Source organism: Doryrhamphus excisus, linkage group LG15 (genome assembly GCF_037039965.1).
Source record: "Doryrhamphus excisus strain RoL-2023G ecotype Guam linkage group LG15, RoL_Dexc_Guam_v1.1, whole genome shotgun sequence".
Classification (NCBI taxonomy): Eukaryota; Metazoa; Chordata; class Actinopteri; order Syngnathiformes; family Syngnathidae; genus Doryrhamphus; species Doryrhamphus excisus.
The window spans coordinates 1,122,933-1,150,587 of NC_136371.1; the positions used below are offsets into that span (position 1 = coordinate 1,122,933).

Genomic DNA, 27,655 nt, shown 5'->3' on the forward strand with positions numbered 1-27,655 from the left:
TGCAATAAAAGGATATTGTATTTCTTAGCTATTCAATATTATGTTTGACATGACAAAAAGTAATTGAAATTCATTATTTTGGCCTAAATTGCATTTAAAAGAAACCAGGATCAAATCTCACATTAATTAGTTTTATTCTGTACAAACAATGAATCAATGAGTCAGGCTTATTCTTAAGTGGTAATGGTAATGGTAATGGTTTTATTTCATTTGAACATGCTTCAGATTACAATTGAATGCATCCCGTAATCAGGAATCGATCATCAAAATTTTATTTTTGTGATATGACCATACAATGACATAATGTAGTATGACATAATGGGTACCATAGTAACTGTCAATATGGTGATATATATATATATATATATATATATATGCAATTCCAAACTAACCTCCTAAAATGAAGGAGGGTGAATGAGGAATGAGGAGTGTGGAACTGGTAAAAAAACAAAACCTTGGCATACATTTGCACAAGTCAACACATTGTTTACACAACATAAACACTACCGGTGAAGGCGTTGGATGAGAGGAGGGATGTGAGTGCGAATGTGTATGTGTGTCTTGGATGAATGAGGGCGTGGCCCATGGATGTTCCCCCCGTCATAGAAATATTGAAGAAAAAAATGGAGGGTCATGAACATTAACATTAACATGAACATTAATCAAACGTAATAATTTTTTCTGGGTACATGATACCATACAGCATCCATATCAAACTAACATTAAACTTTCATATCAAGGCGGGGGCCTCAAACTAGTGTCCTGCGGGCCACATTTGGCCCGCGGACCGCATGTTTGAGACCCCTGGTCTAGAGACAGTGCCACTGAGGAAAAGACAGGAAGGAGAACTGGAGGTAGCGGAGATGAGGATGCTGAGGTTCTCATTGGGAGTGACCGGGATGGATAGGATCAGGAAGGAGTACATCAGAGGGACATTACATGTTCGAGGCCTTGGAGATAAAGTCAGTTATCGTTCAGACTGAGATGGTTGGGACATAGAGGAGTGAATATTTTAGTAGAGGAAGACCAAAGAGGTTCATGGATGTCGTGAAGGAGGGTATTAGGGTAGTTGGTGTGAGAGACACGGATACAGAAGACGGGGTTGGATGGAGGAGATTGATTAGCTGTGGCGACCCCTGAATGAAAAATAATAATAATAATTAGTGTGCATTTTCATTGTATGATGGTTTGATTTGCTGGACTCCCGCAGGTGAATCATGTACGCACCAGAGACTTGGACTGCTGTCTCACTGTGCCCCTGATTATGGAAGCGGGGGCCAGCCTGGATCTGGTCATTAGCAGGAATCCTGTAGAAACAGGCAACACCGGGGGGGTGCCTAGCGACCGCAATGACCCCTCCATCTCACTGCTCTGCTTCTCTGAGCACCGCACCAAAAGCATTGCCCTGTGAGCAAAGATGGACGAGCTGGCACTCGGACACGGGAACGGTCAAGATGGTCACATTGCACCTGTCGGACCTTCACAGCATCCCACGGAGACACGGGAAAACATCTCTCACTTGCAACATGGCCGGTGTTAATCACCATATTCACATGATGCTTTTCAGAGGGGGGGCTTTGGTTTTCAGGCAGCCCCCACTCTCCACTCCTTTGCCAAGGTTATATAATGGAGGAGTCATTGCTCCCGACTGGGCACACACACACACACACACACACACACACACACTGCATGCATTATTTCCTGCATTGACATTATCCCCACGAGCGCACAAACGGCCATTTTTACACATGCACAGGGTGTTCACAGTTACTGTTAGGAGTTATTTTTTTGGCTAACTGCCCATGTTTCCACCACAGAGAAGGAGCGATGGCTCTAAATAGAAAAATCACCGCCACTGGCCAAGCATCATAAAATGTTGCATCTTAAAGCTTCTATGTTAATCTCCTGAATGCTTGCAAAGACATGTCCTGTTTCCTTTCTGGTGGACGTACGTGGAAGGCATTAATAATATTGCACTCTTTATTTTTATTTTTTTTTTTCCTCCACTTCCTATTCTCAGCACCACCGCACATTTGTGTAAGACAAGGTCACTCACTTTTTTGTTTTCTTTTCTCTCTTTTCCGGCTGTTTGGTTGGGCAGTAAAGCCATGCCTTTTCATCTTCACTGAATCATTCTCATTTGTTCCTTTTTCACTGTAGCCTTTTGTTTTTTTGGACCAGTACCAGACCACATGGTTGGTACGGCCTTAGTAAGTGACTAATTAACAGCAACCCTGCTGTCGTGTCTAGTTTACCTCTGTGGGGTCGTTGAGAGTGTCGCCCAGTCCTAAGTATCCCCCCCCCCCCAGTTACCCCTTTCAAGTGTACATGGTTTTATGTCCTGTTATCGGCTGATGTTGTGTAATAGCCTTAAAGACTGATACATTTCTTTGGCATGCCCCGACTCAGTCAATGTCTATAGAGGCCTATTTTTTATTTTTTAAGTTTTACGTATGAATCTATGAAGCTGTGACTTCTTCATTTATTCTACATGCATGTAAAGTTTGGTGTGAGCTGTTTTGGGGTTTTATTTACATTTAGGTTTTATTTATTTACTTGGATGTTATTTTTATATATTAAATGTCAGATGTTTTTAATAAAAAAAAAGACTTATGGTTTCTGATTGTTGTTTATTTAGGAAAATTTAATTAATTCATCTGTAAACTAGTAAAATTATCTGTCCATGCAGCAAATCCTAATTAAGATTTCTATACAGACCTGATTAAATCTTAGACGCTTAGATGCATAAGTGGGTCAAAAATGACCCGGTCAGGTTGTTTTCTTGAAATATCTTTGTAATGAAAAATTATCATTTCATATTCCAGATACTCCTCAAAAATCATATTTTTGATATCATGCCATTCACATTTTTAACTTACCTTTATGCAACACACAATGGATCCTCACATTTTCAATTGTTGTACGGGGTCATTTTCTTTTTCAAAGATGTAAAAAAGTGAAAAATGAAGATGTTTCTAACATGAAATCATTCTTGTGTGGTCCTAAATATAATACTAAATATCATACAAGTGATTATTCCTAACCAAAATGGCAAAATTGGCATAAAAAGGCATTGACTCTAGTATGGCTCATTTTTGAGTGTAGGGTCCAGTCACTCGTGCATCTAAGGATTAAAGGGGACCTATTATGCTTTTTCCACTTTTCTGACCTATAAATGTAGTTAGAATGTTGTATTCTCGTGTTAAACAATGCCAAAGTTTCAGGTAATAAGGTTTGTGCAATTGGACGTTAGCCCTGAAAGAAGTTTGGGATGGCTCGAAACGCTTGGTTTCAAAAGGCGTGGTAAAACCGTTACTTTGTGATGTCACAGAGGGACAGACTTCCTTATATATAAACTCTCTGCCCTCTGTCTGGAACATTTCCAATGGAAGTGGCGAACAACAATCGACATTCTGCTTTCTTCATGTCAGAACAGGATTGATTGAGCATCGCGCTGTTCGTGTGATGGTCCATTCAAGCGCACTGCTATGAGTGTTGGGCTTTCAGACATCAACCAATAAGAAGATGGAAAAATATTGACATTACAATTGACAATTGATTAGAATTGACTCTAGTGGTGGCCATTGACCTAATGACTTTGTCAATGTTTGCACTAGATCAAAGATCATTTGCAGTCAGTGTGACTCACACTGACTCACACCTTCCTTTCTTTGTAAACAACGTATTCATTCAGTTCCCGTCAGTTTGATGTTAGATTTATGATGGATTATATACTTGGAGACTTCTAGGTCTAGTGTCAAAGAGCCACAACAAGAAATGCAATGATCTGTGTGGCATTAGTGGGAAAAGGGTCACCCTACACTGACTGAGCATTTCATACTAAAAATAGCCAAGGAGGATGAAGAGGAGTCCCTTCTAGGGCAAAGAATCATACTTTATATGGTAGTTTACATTTATATACAAATTTACCTGTACTAGGGATCCTATGATTAGGACTTTCTACTGCCTATACTGATATTTATACCAATCACAGGGCTGTACATTTTTCAGTTCAAGGTAACAAAATGAACAGAATAAAATAATTCCAATAAATTAATAAAATAATTTCAAACTAACCGCGTTGCTTGTTTGTTTTAAAAACAACATGTCACAGAGGTAAAAAGTCCCACTTGGAGTCTGAAGACTAACTAGGTGGATAATGCTAGCTAATTAGCTAGCCAGCTGGCCAATGTCGGTACAGCCAGTGACGGCTAGGCTCAGCATGTAAACAAAGATGCAAGAAAAGTCAAACGGCAATAGTTTTGATAAGGGAGTGATCAAACACACTGGCATCGATTGGACTAGCCTGTGGAAACTTGTCAAACTGAAACAATTAAGGTTTTACAGACTAGTTTTGAGTCTTATGACAGGCCGTTTAGGGCAAAACACATAAAAAAATATGCACACAAATAAATTCGGTGCGACCGGAAGCTCAGATCTGTTTAACTGTTAAACACCTAAAACTGCTTGTTTACAGGAAGCCCGCCAATGGTTCAGCTACTTCCGATTTTGCCGCTTCAGAATAATTTTCTCTGTATTATAAATTTTATAGCCTATGCTATAAAAACTTCACACTTGAGAAACAAGGACTCATTGTTCATTATTTAATGTAAATTTACAATCTCTAAGATCAAACTACCTCGCTTGCTTGGTAAATTAGAGTTTTAGCATATTTAAGTGTATTTGTTTTGAAATTTAAGACAGGAAGTTGGTATCCGCAGCGTCAGGTGCTTTCCGGTTACACAGACCTGAATTTATTTTTGTCTCTCACACACACAACCTCACGCTGAATAATAAGTTTATACACAACAAAAAATTCATCTCGTTCCCAGCAATTACATCATCAATAATTACCATGCAAACGCCATTACATTACATTAATTACATAATGTGGTATGCTCTGTAGTTTGCTTAGTTGTTCCTTTTTTTCTTCATACTATTTTCATCATTACAAGCTGATCTCGGTTCTTTCATCTACTTTTGTTTTATAATCAAGTCTGTAATGTGACTCAATATTCGCTTGTAAATGTACACATTGCTGTGAAAATGCATGCATGGGAAAAAAATGAGCAACTCAGTAAGTCCAAAGAAAAGACGGTTTATTTGTACTCTATATGGAAATGATGCCATGTACATCTAAAAAGATACAAATGTGTGACAAATATACTTTGGTACATTTAGATTTTTAATGGACGAAGCTGTGGTGGATCCAGCAATTATGTTTTGGAGTTGTTGCCTTTGTGAATACATTGTTGCATTTCATTTCATTAATTTACTGCATTGAATTCAGATTAATCTACATTAAACATTCAAAAGTTGCATTTCCTCCATTGAATATTGCACGATGTAAATGAACATTTCTGACTTGTCACGAAACCAGTCATGGTGTTTGAATGAAATACGGTACAAAATTGTTACAAAAGGCATATGTGATTTACAACGACCGCTATTCTACTGTACAACTCGATAAAGTCAATGTTAACAATTTGAAACAAGCACAAAATGAGTACATGAGAGCTCTCAGGGTGTAATTAATTGAGATTCTGTCTTTATTTTGTGCCTTTGGAGACACCTTGTAAGATGAATGATGTCAAAAAGTCACATATTTTCTGCTGAAATGTGCCGCAGATTCTAAAGCAACACCTCGCAACAATAAAAACAAACACTACAATAACAGTGAAACAGCAATAAAGTGCAAAGAGAGGTCTGCAAAAAAATGCACTAAGACTGACTTTCAGTCACACAGGCAGGGTACAAAGACTCTAAAGTGCCGCTTCCCTTTTCACTGCACAATCTTTCCCTGTATTGTGATGATTTATATTTGTTCTTGAAGATGACCCTTCGTGTAAATGCATTTATTGTTCAATTTGGCCAGTGCCTTAAATGTCAAAGCAAGGTCAAGCAAGTCTACATGCTGTGTATTAAAATATATATATGGATATATAGTATCAACATTAACAGATGGAAGTCTTTCTCTTGAGGTGAAGATGACTTAGAACCAGTAACATAGCAGATTGTTCACGAGTTAGCTACCTTTTTAACAAGTTATGTTTGAATTTAAGAGAAGCAAGAATTTTATCGTTCATTTTTGTTCAACCAAAATTCATAATCTCTCCGGAATCAACGAGAAGAAAGGTAGTAAACATATAATATGTTCTATGTCATAATACAGCTTAAGATCAGTGCCAACTACAACAACAACAGTTGCAACATTAACAATATTGATATGGTAAAAAAAAAAAAAAAAAAAATCAAGAGATAAAATGACATGAATATATAATTGTTCTCATAGAAATGAAACCACAGGATCTCTAAAGGTGAATATGCAGGTCAATGTAAACCTATTAACGTTAGCAAGAACACAAAGCACATCAATCGTATTCCTCTCATAGAGAGCGTTCACATGGTTGTTTCTACAATGGTGTGGGTGGGCTTGATCAAGCCGTTGTTCCCGTTGGGATCCAGGGGCTGCGTCAGCTCGCTGTCCTTGGCAATGTACTCTTTGGGCCGAGAGCTCACGCCTGACTTGGCCGGGGCCGCCACTGCTTTGATCCTCTGAGTGAAGGAGATCGAACAGCGTGAGCATCGACTGTCCAGTTGTGGCACAGACAGTTGTTTAATAATAATAATACGTTTATTCATTTCTATATAACAACACTGGGACTATACTGTGTATACTGTCACTTAAACGACTATCTCCATTTTATCCTAACGATCGTCATCCTAACCATGTCTGGACCTGATTCCTCCTCTAGAGGCTAAATAGTTTGGATCTTGCACCAAGCTCTCAGTCTAGAGCAGTCCTATCTAGTCTGACTGGGGAGTGTCCCGCCTAGTCTTTGAGCATGAACTGATGAACCCTGCTTGTCAATAACCGGATAACGTGAACGGTGCAGTTGCGATCAATTGAATTATAAAGGGAGAAAAAAAAATAAAAAATTAAACAATCTTGGACCAACGTGGAAAAGTGATTGCCCCCTAAATTTAAGCCCCACAGGCCCAGACCATTCCACTACCACCACCATACTTTTTAAAAAATGTGCCGTTACTTTTTTTTTAGACGCGACACATACCTTCCAAAAACGTATTTTTGTTGGACAATGGTATTTGTCGTGGATTTGGCTGGTTTTGCCCAATGCAAGTGAGACCTGCAGTTCTTTGTATGTTGTTGTGGGGTCTTTTGTGACCTCTTGGATGAGTCGCAGCTGCGCTCTTGTGGTCATTTTGGTTTGCCAGTCACGCCTGGTTAAGATTCGCCACTGGTCATTTGTCGATAATGACTCTCACTGCGGTTTGCTGGAGTCCCAAAGCTTTATAAATGGCTTTATATCCTTTTCCAGACCTGTACATCTCAATTAAGTTGGGTTTTAACGGGGGGGGGCACTTTTTTTTTCTTTCTTAGTAATAAAATCTTTGAATAAAAACTGCAGTTGTTTTGTATTTGACTAGTATTTCAATTAGTTTGATGATCTGATACATTTAAGTGTGACGCACATGCGAAAAATATGAAATCAGGAAGGGGACAAACACTTTTTCACAACGCTTTATGCTAAATTATCTGAACCAAAACATGAAGTATTAGCTTTGTGTTAAATTGTTGTAATGTAATGTCCCTCTGATGTACTCCTTCCTGATCCTATCTATCCTGGTCACTCCCAATGAGAACCTCAGCATCTTCATCTCTGCTACCTCCAGTTCTGCTTCCTTTCTTAAAGCAGATAAATATAATATGCAATAATGTATCTCATTGTTAATGAATTAATTTCAATAATAAAATATATAAAAAATAAGAATAAAAAATAAGAATAAACAATAAGAATTCTTAATAATAATAATAAAAAAATATGGAAAATATGCCTGGAAAAGCACTGCACAAGACTAACCATGCTTGTGTTTTGCTTTTTCTTTAGCTTTCTTGCAGGTCGTTGACATTGAGAAGTGAGAAGTGAAGTCTCGTGTCGTTGGTAACAAATTGGAGGCAACGTTTTTTTTTATTTTTGGACGTTGGTTTCCAAGTGCTTAACTTGGTTCCCACTTACTTCAATGAGGGGTCCCTCAGACTGTAAGATCTTGATGACCATCACCATGGGGATGCAGATCATGGAGGCCAAGGCCAAACACCAGCCCAGTCCGATGGCCCAGTCAGGGTACTCATACACTTTGTTGTAGGTCAGAGGTTTGTACTTGACCAGGGAGAAGACGAAGCAGCCCTGAGGGACGGAAGCAATACGATTTTGTACAAGTTGTACCTTGAAAGTACTACGGTCGTCAACACCGGCAAGCCTCTGGTGCAATGAAGTAAAAACACGTCGTTGTACTCTCACCATGCAGAGTACCGGCGTGATGATGGTCCAGCTCCATTTCATCCACGGGTTTGGCCGGTACCCGATCATGTCCTCGACTCCATCATAGAAATTATCAACTCCTGGTAAACAAGTTGACAGTAAAGACGAGGTCAACGCATATGTTTGTTATGGAAGACCAGCTTATGCAATACACGGACTAGCTTTACAAGCTCTTATCTAGCTGAATTAAACTGACAAACCATTAGACCAAAACTAAGATGGCTGCCAAAAACAACACTTGTTGCTCTTTTCTCTCATTTCATTCTTTTGCTAGTCTGAATCGGAGAAGATCATTGGGACCCCGCCTCTCCCCCATTAAGGACATAGCAAACACCAGGTTTAGAGACAGCTACTTCCCCCTGGCCATCGGACTGCTCAATGCCAAATAAGTCCCTCTACCTGCCCAACCAAAACGTTCAATTATTGTTATTTATTCTAAATTATTTGTACAAATTACTGTTTACGCTGTACATTGTTGTTCATATTTGATGTCATCTATTTATTATTTATTATTTATTATTTATTATTTATTATTTATTATTTATTATTTATTATTTATTATTTATTATTTATTATTTATTATTTATTATTTATTATTTATTATTTATTATTTATTATTTATTATTTATTATTTATTATTTATTATTACACGGGAGCCAGGCAACGACATTTCGTTGGCAATTACACCGCTGTGTTATTGTGCAATGACAATAAATGATCTATTGATCGCAAATGGAGATTTAGAGATTCTGGATGGTGACTTTGGTGCGGAGCTCACAGAAAACCAAGCAAGAGCGGCTTCCACTTACCATAAACCCAGGCTACAGCAATGCATTCAAAGAATGCGACCCACAGAAGGCACACACCGCTGGCTGCATAGTAGTCAAAGAGCTGAAACACGTACATGCCACCCTGGGAAGAAGAAGAGCGCCGTTAATTCCCCTTGTCTTGCTTCTGGTGGTGCAATAAAACAAAGGTGCACACATCCAAGGCGGACATTAGAACGGGGGTAGGCCGGGATGTTGAATGTGAAGCACAAGAATGTTGGCGTCTAACCATCTGGAGCAGAGTTCCACAGGTGCTCAATGAAGCACAGTTAAGCTAAAGTGCAGCTAAAGCCAGCATTCAAAGTTGGTGCCGGAACGTGGGAATTCCAAATGTCGGGAAGCCATATTTGGTGGTAATATGGAAGCCAGTGGAAAGTGTGTGACGTTATCTTTGTTGAGTTGACTTACTTTAGTTACCATGGCGAGTCCGAGGAGATAGCTCAAGAAACACATGATGGCTATGAAGATCTCCCGCCTGTAGCCCTTCCTCAGGAGGGCCGGATACAGATCCACTATGGATGTGATCTGTCCTTCCACTTCAACAAACTGTGGAGACAAAAGACTTGTTAGTTGGTTTTATCAATATGTTGAAATGATGATAACGCTTGGTTAATTGACGACGCTTCCTGTTTTCAAAGTAAAAGCACTGATTTATAACTATATTTTCCTGTATGACAAAAATAAAGGGGTGTTTTATTTTGTGAAAATAACCTGAAGTGCGGGGCTGCACGGTGGTTGTGTGGTTAGCGCGCAGATGTTGTATTTTAATGTATATTTTGCTCTGTTTACTTGCTTTTATGCAACTCCATTCTCCTGTAAAGTGTCTTTGAGTATTTTGAAAAGCGCTATACAAATACAATTTATTATTATTATTATTATTATTATTATTATTATTATTATTATAATTATTATTATTATTATTATTATTATTATTATTATTATTATTATTATTATTATTATTATTATTATTATTATTATTATTATTATTATTATTATTATTATTATTATTATTATTACTCCAGTTTCCGTTGCCGTTGAGCATCTTGAATGAGTCATTCATGCACAAACATAATTTCATCTTGTAGTGTGTAGCAGGCTGCACGGTATTCAAGTGGTTAGCGTGCAGGCCACACAACTCGGAGAACCCGGGTTCGATTCCCTGTTCAGGCATCTCTGTGTGGAATTTCCATGTTCTTCCCGTGCATGCGTGGGTTTTCTCCGGGTACTCCGGTTTCCTCCCACATTCCAAAAACATGGTAGGTTTAATCAGCGACTCCAAATTGTCCATAGGTATGAATGTGAGTGTGAATGGTTGTTTGTCTATATGTGCCCTGTGATTGGCTGGCCACCAGTCCAGGGTGTACCCCGCTTCTCGCCCCGAAGACAGCTGGGATAGGCTCCAGCACGCCTGAGAATAATTATTTTCAATATTCAAATATTTTGGGATGTTTTCTTTTGGAACAGTAATATCTATACACGCAGACTCAGCCTAAAAAGACTAACTATGACATATAAAGTACGTTTGTGCATCTGTGTGTCGTTATGAGCGCCAATCAAGCGTCAAGCACAGACCTGGCTGTCAAGACCCAGGAGCAGCAGCATGATAAAGAAGAGGATGGCCCAGAAGGTTGGCAGCGGCATCATCGACACCGCTTTAGGGTACGCAATGAAGGCCAATCCAGGACCTGGAGGGAGAACAGATTGGGGAAGGGGTGGAGAGGGGGGTAAAAGACAGCGTTAACAACTCTAATCTAATTTTAGCTTCGACGACATAAGGGGGTCGGAAAAATAACGTAAAGGATGAGCTATTGAGGCTGAACAGGGTCTGGCACTCCCTGTAATCTACAGGAAATGTGACGTAATCTAGATAGCATAAGGAGTTGTGTGTCACCAGGAAGGAGATTGTACAGATGCTTGTGCTTACTTGCAGGATAAAAAATAGTCACACATGAATCATAAATGCAAGCAAACACAAAGTCTTATTGAAATAGACACTTTGATAAATCCTGTTTTGTTTTTACAGTTCACTCAATTGCGTAGCTAACGACTGATATCTCTTGAACAACACACAGCTATGCTATAATGTTGCAGGTATATGGTTATCTATTATCCACTACTGGTATTTTAACACGTTATTTCATAACTTATTATATTTGGAGATCATTTCCAACTAACTGAAGTCAACTCAACACTCCCATTGTGTGTTAGTGTACCATAAGTGTATTGTTGACTTATGATACCAGTCACCTCCCGTCATTCAGACCGCTTTGGTCCGGAACACAAGATAAGATAAACGTTTTATTGTTTCCTACAGTGAATATTCAGAGCCTGAAACGGGTACTTAACAATAAATACCTAAAAGCCAGTACAGTAATTCCCCATGGGTTACAAACCGTAACAAAATGTAATGGTAATGGATTCATGCATCAGATTCCAATTGAATGCATCCCATAATCAGTTCCCAGTTCCACATGTCCAAAAGGAGTAGGAAGAAGCAAAGCTTATTAAATCCTACCCCTCCATCTGGTACTTTCACAATCAGTAACTGTTACATTTGTTCACTTCCTGCTTTCCCAATATAATGTAAGTATTTTTTTGGACTTTATTTTATTAATTTTTTGTATTTTGGATTTTTCGTATTTTTATTTTATTTTATTGTATTTTTTTGTAAATTTTTTGTACATTTTACATTTGTTCACTTCCTGCTTTCCCAATATAATGTAAGTATTTTTTTGTACTTTATTTTATTAATTTTTTGTATTTTGTATTTTTCGTATTTTTATTTTATTTTATTTTATTTTTTGTACATTTTTTGTACATTTTACATTTGTTCACTTCCTGCTTTCCCAATATAATGTAAGTATTTTTTGTACTTTATTTTATAATTTTTTTGTATTTTTGATTTTTTGTATTTTTTTTTGTACATTTTACATTTGTTCACTTACTGCTTTCCTAATGTAGTTTAAGTTTTTATTTATTTATTTATTTGTCACGTAACGATGTAGGAGGTGATATGAGCATCCAATGCCACGAATGAAGACATATCTTAATCTTAATCTTAATCTTAATGTGTCCCATAGTGCGTGTCAATATAGTGATATATATATTTTTTTTGTTTTTTTTATTTTTAAATTTTTTGTCACGTACCTCGGTACTCGGTGATATGAGCATCCAATGCCATAATGGGTACCATAGTGCGTGTCAATATAGTGATATATATAGCACATCATGACTGGTTCAAGACTCTTCATCCTTGTATTTAGCAAACATCAACTGCTTGTATTGTTTCTTGAATTGGCTCATCGTTGTGCATTGTTTGATTTCCTTACTCAATCCATTCCATAGTTTGATTCCACATACTGAAATGCTATGGCTAGCATAACGTAGTCCTAGCATAGAAGTGTTTCAAATGTACTTCTTCCCTGAGATCATATTTCTCCTCTCTTGTAGAGAAGTATTGGATGACATTTTTAGCTAATTGCTTATTTTTAGCCTTATGCATTATTTTAGCTGTTTGAAGATGAACTATATCAGCAAGTTGAAGTATTTGTGATTTTAGAAATAAGGAGTTAGTATGTTCTCTGTAGGCGGCATTATGAATTATCCTTACTGACCTTTTTTGCAGTACATTTAGTGAGTGAAGACTGCTTTTATAGTTATTAGCCCATGTTGCCACACAATAAATACCGATACAGATGCAAAAGAAAAAACATTTTCTTTTTTTTTTAAAGAGCCCTCATGCTCCAAAGGGTATCACATTATGGGTCAAACACAGCGAGTGACCTAAATGAGGAACTGAATTATGAGTCATGTGAAAGAGGTGTAAAACATTACCTTTGGCATTGTTTATCAGTACAGTTTGTGCACATGACCTTCACATGAAGGCAATATTTTAATATCTACGGTGCTGAAAGAAAATGCGTCTCTGTCGAAATCCATGAGAAATGGGGATGAGAAAAAAGAAAAACGGAACCAATGGTATCCACGTCTGGCCATCCACAGCTTGTTAACAGAAGTGGGTGGAGCATCATTGGCAGTGTGGAGCTCGTCGCCAGTGATTGCACGCACGGCCCATCGCCAATCTTCTTAGCTGTGTCCAAACGCTACAACAGGATATGAGCAGCTTGGATGTGCGACATGAGGACACACGAGCACAAAAGGGAAACAGCCTGGGGGCGTTTGTTTTTTTTTTTCCCAAGGAGTGTGCAGTTGCCGATACTTCTACATTTCAGTAAAATGTTTACATTTGTTTTTACGTCTCCAATTGTCTATTCTTTTTTGGGGGGGGAGGCAGCAGCACCCACCATCACTGCTGCCAGCACCTTGGACCCTCGTACCTGACTCTGCCACATCGGCAATGTCCACCCCTTGTTCTTGTGCCATGAAGCCCAGGACGGAAAATATTGCGAAGCCAGACACAAAGCTGGTACCGCTGTTGAGGCCTCCCAGCAGCAAACAGTCCCTATGTCACACATATGTCATGGAGGTTGTTAATCAACACAAGTTCCCATTTTCTTTTCACGCAGCCGTTTCTGACAGACCTCTCTTCTCCCTCCCCCCTTGAGGAGGTACCGCTCACCTGTAGCAATTGTATTTGTATTTGTTGTAGCTCCCCAGCGATGTCATGGCACCCAGGCAAATGGCGTATGAGAAGAAAATTTGGGTTCCTGCGTCAATCCACACCTGCGGACACAGGAGATAAAGAAGACCAACTCAAGTCAATATTGAAATATGAATTCATACTGCACATAGCAAACCATTTGACATTTTTAGACTATACAAACCACGGGATGAGAAATGAACAAGTTTTGATGATGAAACCTCTAATTTTATATACTGTATGTATATACACTAGGGCTGGCAATCGATTAAAATATTTGATCGTGATTAATCACATTTGACATTTTTATACTATAAAAACCAAAAGATGTGAAATGAACAAGTTGTGATGATGAAGCTTCCAATTTTATATACTGTATGTATATACACTAGGGCTGGCAATCGATTAAAATATTTGATCGTGATTAATCACATTTGACATTTTTATACCATAAAAACCAGGGGATGTCAAATTAACAAGTTGTGATGATGAAACCTCCAATTTTATATACTGTTTGTATATATACTAGGGCTGTCAATCGATTAAAATATTTGATCGTGATTAACCACATTTGACATTTTTATACTATAAAAACCAAAAGATGTGAAATGAACAAGTTGTGATGATGAAGCTTCCAATTTTATATACTGTATGTATATACACTAGGGCTGGCAATCGATTAAAATATTTGATCGTGATTAATCACATTTGACATTTTTATACCATAAAAACCAGGGGATGTCAAATGAACAAGTTGTGATGATGAAACCTCCAATTTTATATACTGTATGTATATATACTAGGGCAGTCAATCGATTAAAATATTTGACCGCGATTAATCACATTTGACATTTTTATACACTAAAAACCAGTAGATGTGAAATGAACAAGTTGTGATGATGAAGCTTCCAATTTTATATACTGTATGTATATACACTAAGGCTGTCAATCGATTTAAAATATTTGATCGTGATTAATCACATTTGACATTTTTATACTATAAAAACCAAAAGATGTGAAATGAACAAGTTGTGATGATGAAGCGTCCAATTTTAAAAACTGTATGTATATACACCCGGGCAGTCAATCGATTAAAATATTTGATCGTGATTAATCACATTTGACATTTTTATACTATAAAAACCAGGAGATGTGAAATTAACAAGTTGTGATGATGAAACCTCCAATTTTATATACTGTATGTATATATACTAGGGCAGTCAATTGATTAAAATATTTGATCTTGATTAATCACATTTGACATTTTTATACTATACAAACCAGGGGATGTGAAATGAACAAGTTGTGATGATAAAGCCTCCAATTCTATACAGTGTATGTATATATACTAGGGCTGTCAATTGATTAAAATATTTGATCACGATTAACTGTCTGTTAATGTTTAGTCCATCGTCTTTATTGACCATTTTCATCTTGCATCTTCCGAATAAATAAAAGCTGTAAGGCGATGACTTTTACAATTGTTCCCAGATGTGCCGTTTGTCAGTGCGCAGTACCCGGTCAGTTTTCCAACCTCAAAGTACTGCAGTACAATGGGAAACTATGAGAATATTTACTTTTCAATATGTGGCTGTAAAACAACCAGTGTTATTCAAGAGGAGACTGTGGGCAGCAAGAAAATAGACCTATGCAGTATGACGCTGCAGTATTAATAAGTAACTATTGGTTAATTAGTAACCAAGGCACAGCTAAGTGTAATAAATGTCAGAATACAGCGAGTACATTTTGTTTTGTGGTGTTGAAAAAATGCCGAGACGATGATGAATCACCAAAGCAGCATCTGGCATTGCCGAGGCAAAAGGGCCAATAGCGAGTACAGCTTTAATGAAGATTTACAAGACTGAAGACCTAAGCCTACCTCTGGGTCCTGCAGGCGAGTCAGGTTAGGATAAAGGTAGAATTTGATGCCCTCTGATGCCCCAGGCAGGGTGACTCCACGCACCAGCAGCACAATCAGCATCACAAATGGGAAAGTTGCTGTTATGTATACGACCTACATAGGACAAAGCTGTTGTTATAATCCTGCCATGCATGACGCGTAACATCTATTGCTCACAGATAGATTCATCATTACCATGTCAAATGTAGGCTTTGGACAACAATACGTAATTGCACAAGTAAATCCATAAAAAGAGTTAATAATTTCCCTGTTGTCGTGCCCCAGTTTACGCTACAGTAACAATGTTTGAGCAATACAATAAGGGACAAAAAAAGGCTGCATATTAATGAGTCACAACCACAGTCCATATCTCTTCACTCACTTTTCCAGTGGACTTGACTCCCTTCCAGATGCAGAAGAAGCAGATAACCCAGACTGCTAACAGACACAGGGCCAGGTCCCATTTCAGGGGCCCGATGTCTTCAATCCCAGAGGAGATGCTCAGGACGTTGCGTCTGCACATAGCAAACCATTTGACATTTTTATACTATAAAAACCAGGAGATGTGAAATTAACAAGTTGTGATTTTTATATAGTGTATGTATACACACTAGGGCTGTCAATCGATTAAAATATTTGATCGTGATTAATCACACTTGACATTTTTATACTATAAAAACCAGGGGATGTGAAATGAACAAGTTGTGATGATAAAGCCTCCAATTTTATATACTGTATGTATATACACTAGGGCTGTCAATCGATTAAAATATTTGATAGCGATTAATCACATTTCCCATTTTTATACTATAAAAACCAGGGGATGTGAAATGAACAAGTTGTGATGCTGAAGCCTCCAATTTTATATACTGCATGTATATATACTGGGGCTGTCAATCGATTAAAATATTAGATCGTGATTAATCACATTTGACATTTTTATACTATAAAAACCATGAGATGTGAAATTAACAAGTTGTGATGATGAAGCTTCCTATTTTATATAGTGTATGTATATATACTAGGACAGTCAATTGATTTAAATATTTGATCGTGATTAATCACATTTGACATTTTTATACTATACAAACCAGGGGATGTGAAATGAACAAGTTGTGATGATAAAGCCTCCAATTTTATACAGTGTATGTATATACTATACTAGGGCTGTCAATTGATTAAAATATTTGATCACGATTAATCACATTTGACATTTTTATACTATAAAAACCAGGGGATGTGAAATGAACAAGTTGTGATGATGAAGCCTCCAATTTTATATACTGTATGTATATATACTAGGGCTGTCAATCGATTAAAATATTTGATAGTGATTAATCACATTTTTTGGGTCCATAGTTAACTCACAATTAATCACATTTAATCGCCATTAGAAGAAACGTCCGTTAACGCGTCCCCGTAACTTTGACAGCCCTCATATATACACAATATGGGTTTTTTTCTCTTTCAAATCCTGAAGTAGAACATTTCCATTTCCAATTGAATTAGTGCAACTAAATAAGGACCATGAGAACTGAAAGCGATCTATACCACTTTACATTCATCCAAGATAACGTGTCAGTAAATACTCACTCCCAGAACTCAGTCACAGGAGAGGTAAAGTTGGTAACATTGGCAGCCAGCCAAAGGGTCTTGTTCCTTCGGACAGTGTCCTCCACACAGTGTTCTGTGTTCCAGGGCTGCTTGCACTTGGCCCAAGGGAGCTCAGGCTGGAAGCACTGGAATAGGTAGTAGAGTCCCCAGGCCAAGATCACTATGTAGTAGATATTCAACAGGGACACGATCACAATGGAGGCATAGCCAATACCTGCAGACAAGAAAGAGAGAAAATTAATTGTCGACTTTGTCACATTGGAAAGTTGGTGGTATTTGGGGACTTAACAGTGAAAGCACGGATTGATCTGCAGTTTGCAGCGAGTGCTCCTGAGTGGTCCGCCCCATCCCCAAAAGCACTCAGAAGCCATCAACGGACTTTCGGTTCCCGCTGCACATGGAGTGCATAGTGGAGAGCTACACATCCTTGACTCATTCGCGATGCGCAAAGTTCATAGTTCCAGTTCAAAGTTCAGTTCACACAGTAAAAATATGAATAGTTCATGTTCGTAGTTCAGCATTTTAATTTTGTATGTGGATTTCAGACTAGTAGGTAATTCACGATCACAAAGGGTAAGGGAAGACGTAGATGTTGTTGTTGGTTTATAAATAGTTTGCATCAGTCCCAGTAGGGAAGTCCACCGGCAGGTCCCACCAGGCCAGCTTTGAGACATAATCCCTCCAGCGTGTCGTAAGTGAGCACTGGGGCCTTCTCCCAGCTGGGCATGCCCGGAACACCTCATCAGGGAGGCATCCGGGGGCATCCGGACTCAACTGGTTCCCTCTCAAAGCGAAGGAACTGCGACGCTAGTCTGGGGCTGACTGACCTCCCGGGTGACTGACCTCTTAACTCGAGTTCTAAATCTGTGAATAAATGTAGTTATTTTGTCATCAACATATTTTTTATCCTATAGAGCAGCTACACACAATAACCCGCACAGAAAGCTTTCTAGATCTTCCAGAATCTACACCTATTCCAGCTGTATTTCCTTGGCCCGCCTCCGGGCACGCTCCACTCTACTGTGATTGGTCACACTCAGCTCCCAAATGTCCTCACTTCCAAATCCGAAATCTTCGGGCGAGAGGCGAGGTACACCCTGGACTGGTGGCCAGCCAATCACAGGACACATACAGACAAACAACCATTCACACTCACATTCATACCTATGGACAATTTGGAGTGGCTAATTAACCTAGCATGTTTTTGGAATGTGGGAGGAAACCGGAGTACCCGGAGAAAACCCACGCATGCACGGGGAGAACATGCAAACTCCACACAGAGATGGCCGAGGGTGCGCGCTCACCACCCGACCGCCGTGCCACCCCAGCAACATCAGTAATGTAAAAATGTAAATGGCAATGAGCAAGCTGTATCTAATAAAGTGACCATTGATATTAGCGGTCACGTTGTCTTACCGCATAATGACCTCCTGTTTTAGCTCTGACATCGATCGACTGCGCTGCCTCCTGAAGGAAAATTTGGCTCCGAAGCTGCTAAATTCTTCTACTGTGGCTAACTTTGTCAGTGGCGACCATAAAACCAAACAGCTGTACGGCGATAACTTGCCGTGGGTTTGTCGCTATGCAGCTCGACACCTTTCACACACTTTGTATTCATTTGAGCCAATGTGCAGAAAAAGATTTCACATCCTCTGGAAACATGTCCGCATGTGTCATCTCGTCAGAATGTCATCCGCTCCGGGCGTAAGCATGCTCATGGAACGCAGATGCAACCATCTGCTCACTAAGTCTGTTTCTACACATTCTGACAGCTCTGTTCATTGCGTATAATTCAATTAGCATGACATCATAGGTTACCAAAACAACACACAGACAATACTGACGTGATTCATTATTGTTCTTTTCCGGAGTATTTTCATTCAAATCATGTTGCAAAAATTGGAACTGATAGACGAGTCAATGTGTGACAGGTATGCCCATGAGTCCATGATCCGTGTAACAAAAAGACGCGTAGCCGCCCACTTTGTGGACACACGTGTGGAATTTCAAAGCAAATCAATTTTCACTCATTTTCCTTTCTCTTCTTGTGATGTCTGTCATTTGAAGCCAAGATGGGGCGGGACGGCGCCACATGCTGTAATTCTACATCATAAGCGCAGCATCATAACAGAACGTGGCCACAACAGCATGCCGCAGTCTTTATAATATACTGGATGTCGAAACAGACAGTGCAGTGACAACACATCATGCAGTGTTCATTGCTAGGCAACTCAATGTGTTTTTTTTTCCCCTGTCTTGTCTGTTTCCATGGCAACTAAGAATCTCTCAATCCAGTACACACACACACACACAATGAGCAATCCGTTTTGTATCTTGCTATCTCCATCATTGTATGATGCATTTAGGGATGTCCGATAGCATCGGATATATCAGTTCAAGATGCCAATATAAATATTGAAGCACGAGTGACGAGTATGCCTGTGGTCTTGTGTTGGTTAAGTGAGGCGGGACTAAAGCAGTTTGCCTTTTCATACTTCCAATATGTTTTGTTCATGCTTTTGAACCTATGTATTCATCCAGAGTTTCATACTTTTCATTTTACTTTGTTTTTATACCGATGTTTGTGCCACATAGAAATGTGCAGCTTTCTAAATTGTATAGCTACCAGTGTTATTTATTATTATTAGCAGTAGTAATCTACGTTTCTTGTTCATAGTAAGAGAGCATGGTGTTTCGCTGGAAATGGTAATAGTTGAATTTTATTTGAACATGCATACAAGTTAAAATGAAAGGAGTAGGAAGAAGCAACGCTTATTTCATCCTACCCACCTCTGTTGGCATACATTTATTCACTTCCTCTATTCCATATGTGATCGTTTTCATTCATTTATACTTCTACCGCTTATCCTCACAAGGGTCGCGGGGGTGCTGGAGGCTATCCCAGCTGTCTTCGGGCGAGAGGGCCAATCACAGGACACATATAACAAACCATTCACACTCACATTCATACCTATGGACAATTTGGAGAATTAACCAAGCATGTTTTTGGAATGTATGCGTGAAAACCCACGCGTGCAAACTCCACACAGAGATGGCAGAGGGTGGATTTGAACTCGGGTCTCCTAGCTGTGAGACCCGAGTGGTAACCACTCGTTCACCGTGCAGCCTGTGATCATTTTAATCCATGGAAAAGTAACAATAACAATGTGAGTGTGAATGGTTGTTTGTCTATATGTGCCCTGTGATTGGCTGGCCACCAGTCCAGGGTGTACCCCGCCTCTCTCACCCGAAGACAGCTGGGATAGGCTCCAGCATACCCGTGACCCCAGTGAGGATAAGCGGCATAGAAAATAAATGCATGGATGTCTGATGGATTTGTTAAACACATTCAGTGCCATCTTAGCAAACGAAGCTAATGAGTGAGTATTCATTATACACGTGATATTAGTTTGAGGGAAAAGCTGCTCCCAATATCGGTATTGGTTGCTGAACAATACCGGCGTAAAATATATCGGTAAGAAAGTCTGCAATTAATACTCAAATTTGATTCATCCTCCGTGCCCATCACACGGAATAATCTAGCATCTAGCAATAAAACGTCTATGCTGTCTGACCGCATTGGAAACTGGAAACTGGAGATTTCTGCTTTTTTCACTCACTGGTAGAAACAAAGTACATAGCAACAATCGTATTCAGAAATATTCCAAATATTCAACACAGCTCCCAGTATGGTACAATTCAATTTAACACCAACAACTACAAATACAATAATATGAAACCTGTGAAGATGAGCTTTGGACTGACCCGTGAAGATGGGGCAGAGTTTGGCCCAGCAGGTGATCCCGCCTTCAGAGGTGTACTGGCCCAGTGCCACTTCCAGGAAAAAGACAGGCAGGCCACCCCCAAACAGGAAGATGAAGTAAGGGATGAGGAATGCACCTGGGTGTCGGGGGACACAAACACCTCAGAGATCCTCTCAGGACTTTCACCGCTTTGTGTGCATGGTCTGCTTACCTCCACCGTTCTTATAACAAAGGTAAGGGAATCGCCAGACGTTTCCTAATCCGACGAAGCCCCCGGCCACAGACAGGACAAAGTCGAGCTTGCTGGCCCACTTCTCCCTCTGGGGGGCCTTGCCTTCGGCCTCGTCTTCGGGCCGTGTGCCTGGGCTTTTCCCTGGCGAGGGCTTCAGTGTGTCCTTGTGGAAGTCCTTCAGGCATTGAAGCTTCTCTTTTTGGGCCATGCTGTGGAGGACAGAGAGGGAACGATGGATGAAGGTGAGCAGGATGAGATGCTGATCAGGCCGAGCATTAGTGAGATAATACCGTCTCCCGATTGCGTTACAGACTGCTGTGTAATCACCAAGCACATGATATTCAGTGGCATGGTGCTAATCTTGCTAATCTAAGCAGTTGATGCGTGGAGGTCATTCAAGACTAAGAAATGTTTGGTAACTTGTCAAATTAACTAAATAAAACACGTTGAATGTTTAAGAGCTTCGGACGTCTATTTCCAGCAAATAAATCAATATGCTTATGAATGCACAGTATTCATATGCAATATGTATAGTTTGAATAGCGCAGAAATTAACTCAATATGTACTTAAGTTGCAATTTTTCTTTTGTTACAGTCCTAGCACGTCCAGTGTAAACCAAATTTAGAGAAGAAGATAACCCCCAGCCTGCTTACATAGCAGCTTAAGAACACCTGAGTGTTTATGCTGTAACTTTCCAAGAAATACTATAAATAGAATATACGTATGACTATTTCCCAGCATAGTCCACTTTAATCGGACCGACGTCATGTCCAACGCAAATGAATACAAGGTGAGCAACTGCTTTTTAATCCGTCCCAAAATCAAATGAAAACAGAATAATAAGTTTTAGTTTAGTTTCTCCAACAAAGACATGACGTGTGCCCCCCATCCCGCCCGGGACCGTCATCACGTTCTCTCACCTCAGCGGCCCCCGGAGCCAAAGTGTGACCACACGGTGTCATTGTTTTCTGGCATTTTCTCTCTCAGTCAAGTCAAACCGAGCGGCTTTTCATTCTCAAACCTCGTTACATAACTGGATCTCACCCACTCCTTTTGTCATCCTCGCTCGTCCTCTCCCCCTCTCTCGCTCCCATAAATGCCCATGCACCTGACTGACTGACTCAAGAGTACCAGGAGGCTCCCAAAGCCACTTGATCAGAGTTAATTCAACCTGCCCTTGGGGTTTTGTCCTTTTCACATTTATTTAAATAGGAGGTATGTTTAAAAAAAAAACCCTCCAAGATGAGTATAGTGAAATCAATTTAAATTATCCATATACACTTTCAAGAAACTCCTATATTATAATCTAAACTACTTTGTCAAATAAAGTTATTCCAATCAGAAAAAAAAGATACTGACACAAAAACTAAATTCATAACAATGAAAGCAAACTTACATTTCCTTCATGGCTGCAACAATGTAAAGAGTTTGTGGCTCTCAGCCGTCACCATTCCTCTGTACTGAATGCATTTATGCCTGGCCGGGTCACTACAAGTGGAGCTGACAGCAAGGCCCGCCCCTTGGCTAAAGACAATTAAATCCCAAGCAGAGATTGGACGGCATCTCGCTTTGACGGACAACTCAGGTACCAACATGGGAGACTGTAAATTTCCACTCCCCGCTGCTCCCCCGCCCACCCACACACACACACACACTTACACACACTTACACACATATATATATATACTCACTTCTTATGCACACTGGACAAAATGACAGGATACAGAAAGGATTTTCATTTTGTGCCCCATAAAAAAAATTTTTTTTTCAGCCTTGTTAAACCTAGTATCTTTATTGTAAAGTGTCAGTTCATTAAGAACATACTCAGCATCCCACCTCCTGTACTAAAATAATAAAAATAATACGTTAATGTTGCACTACCATGGTATGATGACCGATACATGGCTCACAAGAACAATAATACCTCAATATGGCGATAGGATGAACTGCATATTCATAGATGTAATTTGTAGGTAAATGTACTTTTTTCAGTGTATTTTCTAACACACTTAAATGTAGAAAATTGTACATGCAAATTTATGGTAATGGTAATGGTAATGGTTTTATTTCATTTGAACATGCATCAGATTACAATTGAATGCATCCCATAATCAGTTCCCAGTTCCACATGTCCAAAAGGAGTAGGAAGAAGCAAAGCTTATTAAATCCTACCCCTCCATCTGGTACTTTTACAATCACTAACTGTTACATTTGTTCACTTCCTGCTTTCCTGCTTTAAAAGTTATAAAGTGAGTGATAAATATATCCACTTCATATATTCCTTTATGTTTTTTGTTTGTTTACATACACACACATACATTTTTGTGATGTTCAGTGTGTTCCTGATTGCAAGTCACATTCTAGTAAGATATTGTTACTAGTCATAAATGTAATTAGTTACCAGGGAAAGTAATTAAGTATTCAGATTTAGCTTTATACTGCCTGTGAAGTTGAGATATTTCATGAGATAAGGCTGAGGGCTGAGCTTGTGACCTGCAAATATCGACCAAAGAGCTAGGGGGTGGTGTTTTCCTGAGAGTGAGCAACCACTACTCTTGTTTACTAGTTTCTAGTCGTGTAGTAGACGTGAACCCAAGCAAGTGAAGCAACATCCAGATTGTCGATACACACTCGACAAAAACAAACACAACCCGTTTTTCATGAGCTAAAGTGAATGAGCATCTTGAATGAGTCATTCATGCACAAATATAATTTCATCTTGTAGTGTGTAGCAGGCTGCACAGTGATTAAGTGGTTAGCGTACAGGGCACACAATTAGGAGATCCGGGTTCGATTCCCTGTTTGGGCATCTCTGTGTGGAATTTCCATGTTCTTCCCATGCATGTGTGGGTTTACTCCGGGTACTCCGGTTTCCTCCCACATTCCAAAAACATGCTAGGTTAATAGGCCACTCCAAATTGTCCATAGGTATGAATGTGAGTGTGAATGGTTGTTTGTCTATATGTGCCCTGTGATTGGCTGGCCACCAGTCCAGGGTGTACCCCCGCCTCTCACCCGAAGACAGCTGGGATAGGCTCTAGCATACCTGAGACCCTCGTGAGGATAAGCGGTAGAAACAAAGACAGAAGGTCTCACTCTGTTCAATCCAGTCCAATTCACATCCATATAGCACTTTTGATATGCACAAAATATATAGTAACAAAGTTTGGGCCCCCGTGATAAATAAATACCGTATTTTCTGGACTATAAGTCGCTCCGGAGTATAAGTCGCACAAGGCCAAAAATGCATAATTACGTAGAAAAAAACATACATAAGTTGCACTGGAGTATAAGTCGCATTTTTTGCGGGTAATTTATTTTCCAAACTACTTGACCAAAACAGACATTACGTCCTCTTGGAAGGCAAGTTCTAACAATAAAAGACTGAATAGGTGTAATATATGCTAAGATATGCTAACACAATGCTAATTCAGCTACACAAAAAATAAACATAAACAGAAAAGGTGTCCAGTGTTTATGTAACATAAACACTTTTTTCATTTATAAGTCGCTCTGGAGTATAAGTCGCAGGAACAGCCAACCTATGAAAAAATGTGCAACTTATAGTCTGGAAAATACAGTAGTCTGTATAATAAATTACCCGTAAAAAATGCAACTTATACTTCAATGCGACTTATGTATGTTTTTTTCTACCTAATTATGCATTTTTGGCCTTGTGCGACTTATACTCCGGAGCGACTTACAGTCCAGAAAATACGGTAGTAGCAATTTTGGAACTGCATGCGTTTGAAGGTCGCATTTTTTTAGGGTATAAAATATAAAATATAAACATGAACAGAAAAGGTGTCCAGTGTTTATGTAACATAAACAGTTGTTTCATGTATAAGTCGCTCTAGAGTATAAGTCGCAGGAACAGCCAACCTATGAAAAAAAGTGTGACTTTTCGCACAGACTGGAAAATATGGTATTTCCCCAAACGTTCCTTCTCCTCATGATTATTAATATCTGCGAGGGTCTGTGTTTGTAACAGTAGAGTCCGTTTTTATTGACCAATGCCGCAATTCCGTTCATTCATTCATTATTCTTATCTTCACGAGGGTCACGGGGGTGCTGGAGCCTATCCCAGATGTCTTCAGGTACACCCTGGATGGGTCGCCAACCAATCACAGGGCACATATAGACAAACAACCATGAACAGCACACTAACATTGAGACTGACTCTGACAATGATGAGAGGAAACCCGGCATGTTTAATGAGCGAAATGTTTTTCCCCTTAATGATGAAAAATTCAATTAAAAAACTGCATGTTGTGTTCAGTTGGGTTGTCGTTGACTAATATTTTAATTTATTTGATGATCTGACACGTTTATGTGTTACAAACATGAATTAATTTTCTACCGTTAATCCTCGCGAGGGTGCTGGAGCCTATCCCAGCTGTCTTCGGGCAAAAGGCGAGGTACACCCTGGACTGGTGGCCAGCCAATCCCAGGGCACATATAGACAAACAACCATTCACACTCACATTCATACCTATGGACAATTTGGAGTCGCTAATTAACCGAGCGTGTTTTTGGAATGTGGGAGGAAACCGGAATCTGCTGCAATTCTGCTCGTGCAAAAATGCTAAAGCCCGACTGCAGTGCAACAAACATGGCTTTGGTTCAAATTCGTTGCGGTTTCATTTCCTTACAGTTTGTGAATGCTTTCTTTGACCCCTCTAAGCTGCAGCATAATCCATTGCATTTTGGCCCATGTCGTGCTCTATGGACTACATTATGTAACATTCAGTGTTCAAACCCTATGCACCCTGTTGCACTAAATGTGCCCATATGGCATGGATGGCATAAGTGGATTTAATTACAAGGTACCACCAATTAAACAGTTGGACAATTAAAGAAAGGATAAACTGCATGACTGCAGCAGGTTGTTATTTATTCATGTCCAACATTATTAATGAATAATAATATTACACATTTCTTTTCCTCTCCTGTGTAATTATGTGCCTAGAATTATTATATGTGATTGTTTTTATTTTTAATAACATTGTGCAAAAATAATGAAATAAATAAGATAGACTGTTTGGGACCGGGGTACATAAACTGATAAGATATGATGGATTTAGGTTATTAGCCTAAAGGTCATTAAAATCACAGTGTTGATCATATCAAAAGCACTTCATCCTACCATTCAATACTTTTATTGATAAATGAATGCTTAATGAGGTGAAAGTGCGGCGAGTGTGACCCTGAACGCATCAATAAATAAGCAATGAGTGAATGTAATATTCCGTTTATCAGCTTCACAAGGTAAACGGAGTTCAACGGCCAAAAGCTTATTTGTGTGTGTTTGCGGCAAGGCTACTGCACAAAGATAAAAAAAACAAATAAGATAAGGCGGAAAAGGAGAGCGCGTCTACGATGAATAAGCTTAATTAGTATCAACATAATGAAGGAAATAGTGACTATTCATGACATGGCAATAAATATATAACGTCACAACTGCAATCTTCTTTTCGGGCTTCGGTTATGGAGATTATAGAGATTATAGAGATGATAATTAATATTTACCTGTCGGTGGGGCTGCTAGTTCCTCGTCAATCACGTTCAGCATTGATTGAAAAAATTAAGCCAATTTTCCCGCGTGACCATGACGCTCCGTGGAGCTCTTTAATATCAGTTTGAGTGGAAAATCACTAGCTTCTCCATGCAACAACGTCTTAAAGCGACAGTCGACATCAGCGCACCTGACTGCCTTTCTCAGGATGGAGGACCCCCCCCTCCCAAAAAAAAATTAAAACAAACCCACAAGCTCATTGTGGGGCTGGACGCTTTGTGTTGTTGTCATGGACAAGCGTGGAATTGTCGTGATTTTTTTACACGTATGAATGTGCAAGCTTCCTGTCATAGATACTGTGGGTGTATTGAAAAAAATGCATGTTTTGTAATTAGTATTCCGACTTTTGAATATATTTTTAATATTTATTTATGTCTGATTTTGTCAATATTTTTGACAACACAAACATTACACTTAATCAATGATGCAACTGCTAGAAATATACAGTATGGTAATGGTTTGATTTATTTTCAACAACATAGTACAATAGACAGTTCCACATGTGCGAAAAGGAATAGAAAGAAGCAATGTATATTCAATCCTACCCCCTTTTCATTTATTCATTCATTCATTTTCTACCACTTTTCCTCACGAGGGTGGCAGCGGGTGCTGGAGCCTATCCCAGCTGTCTTCAAAAGACAAAATAAGAAACCAAAAAGTTACCACTTCCACACAAAATAGGAGGAGAACTCATTCATTCATTTTCTACGGCTTATCCTCACGAGGGTCGCGGGGGGTTGCTGGAGCCTATCCCAGCTGTCTTCAAAAGACAAAATAAGAAACCAAAAAGTTACCAC

The 27,655-nt window shown here is 39.3% G+C and overlaps 2 protein-coding genes across 4 annotated transcripts in view; one reads left to right on the top strand and one right to left on the bottom strand.

The window, feature by feature from the left end:
* The window catches only part of LOC131104679 (glutamate receptor-interacting protein 2-like), a 29,073-nt gene extending 26,371 nt beyond the window's left edge, over nt 1–2,702 (top strand). For both annotated transcript variants that reach the window (XM_058052127.2, XM_058052126.2), the window contains exon 24: nt 1,211–2,702. In XM_058052127.2, the coding sequence (XP_057908110.2) occupies nt 1,211–1,411 (201 nt within the window). In that variant the 3' untranslated portion in view covers nt 1,412–2,702. The remainder of the gene's footprint in view (nt 1–1,210) is intronic.
* Nucleotides 2,703–5,082: 2,380 nt separating this feature from the next.
* On the bottom strand, nt 5,083–26,987 carry slc6a6b (solute carrier family 6 member 6b). 2 transcript variants are annotated; one of them, XM_058050729.2, is made up of 14 exons: nt 26,813–26,987; nt 21,262–21,491; nt 21,052–21,186; nt 17,266–17,500; nt 16,055–16,187; nt 15,652–15,786; nt 13,752–13,855; nt 13,510–13,634; nt 10,745–10,857; nt 9,581–9,718; nt 9,155–9,257; nt 8,325–8,425; nt 8,040–8,210; nt 5,083–6,555 (listed from the first exon to the last, which is right to left on the bottom strand). In XM_058050729.2, the coding sequence occupies exons 2-14, from the start codon at nt 21,488–21,490 to the stop codon at nt 6,400–6,402; spliced, it is 1,878 nt and encodes a 625-aa protein (XP_057906712.2). In that variant the 5' UTR covers nt 21,491; nt 26,813–26,987; the 3' UTR covers nt 5,083–6,399. The 2 variants fall into 2 exon arrangements, with proteins under 2 accessions (XP_057906712.2, XP_057906711.2); XM_058050728.2 differs by lacking the exon at nt 26,813–26,987 and adding an exon at nt 22,680–22,796.
* Between the last annotated feature and the right edge of the window lie 668 nt (nt 26,988–27,655).

Excerpts from the sequence above, each read along its gene's own strand:
- slc6a6b (XM_058050728.2), bottom strand. Across the intron at positions 16,188-17,265 it reads CCTGTGACTGAGTTCTGGGA|ACGCAACGTCCTGAGCATCT; the intron begins GTGAGTATTTAC and ends TGCTATGTGCAG. Across the intron at positions 6,556-8,039 it reads CTGAGGGACCCCTCATTGAA|AGGATCAAAGCAGTGGCGGC; the intron begins GTAAGTGGGAAC and ends TCCTTCACTCAG.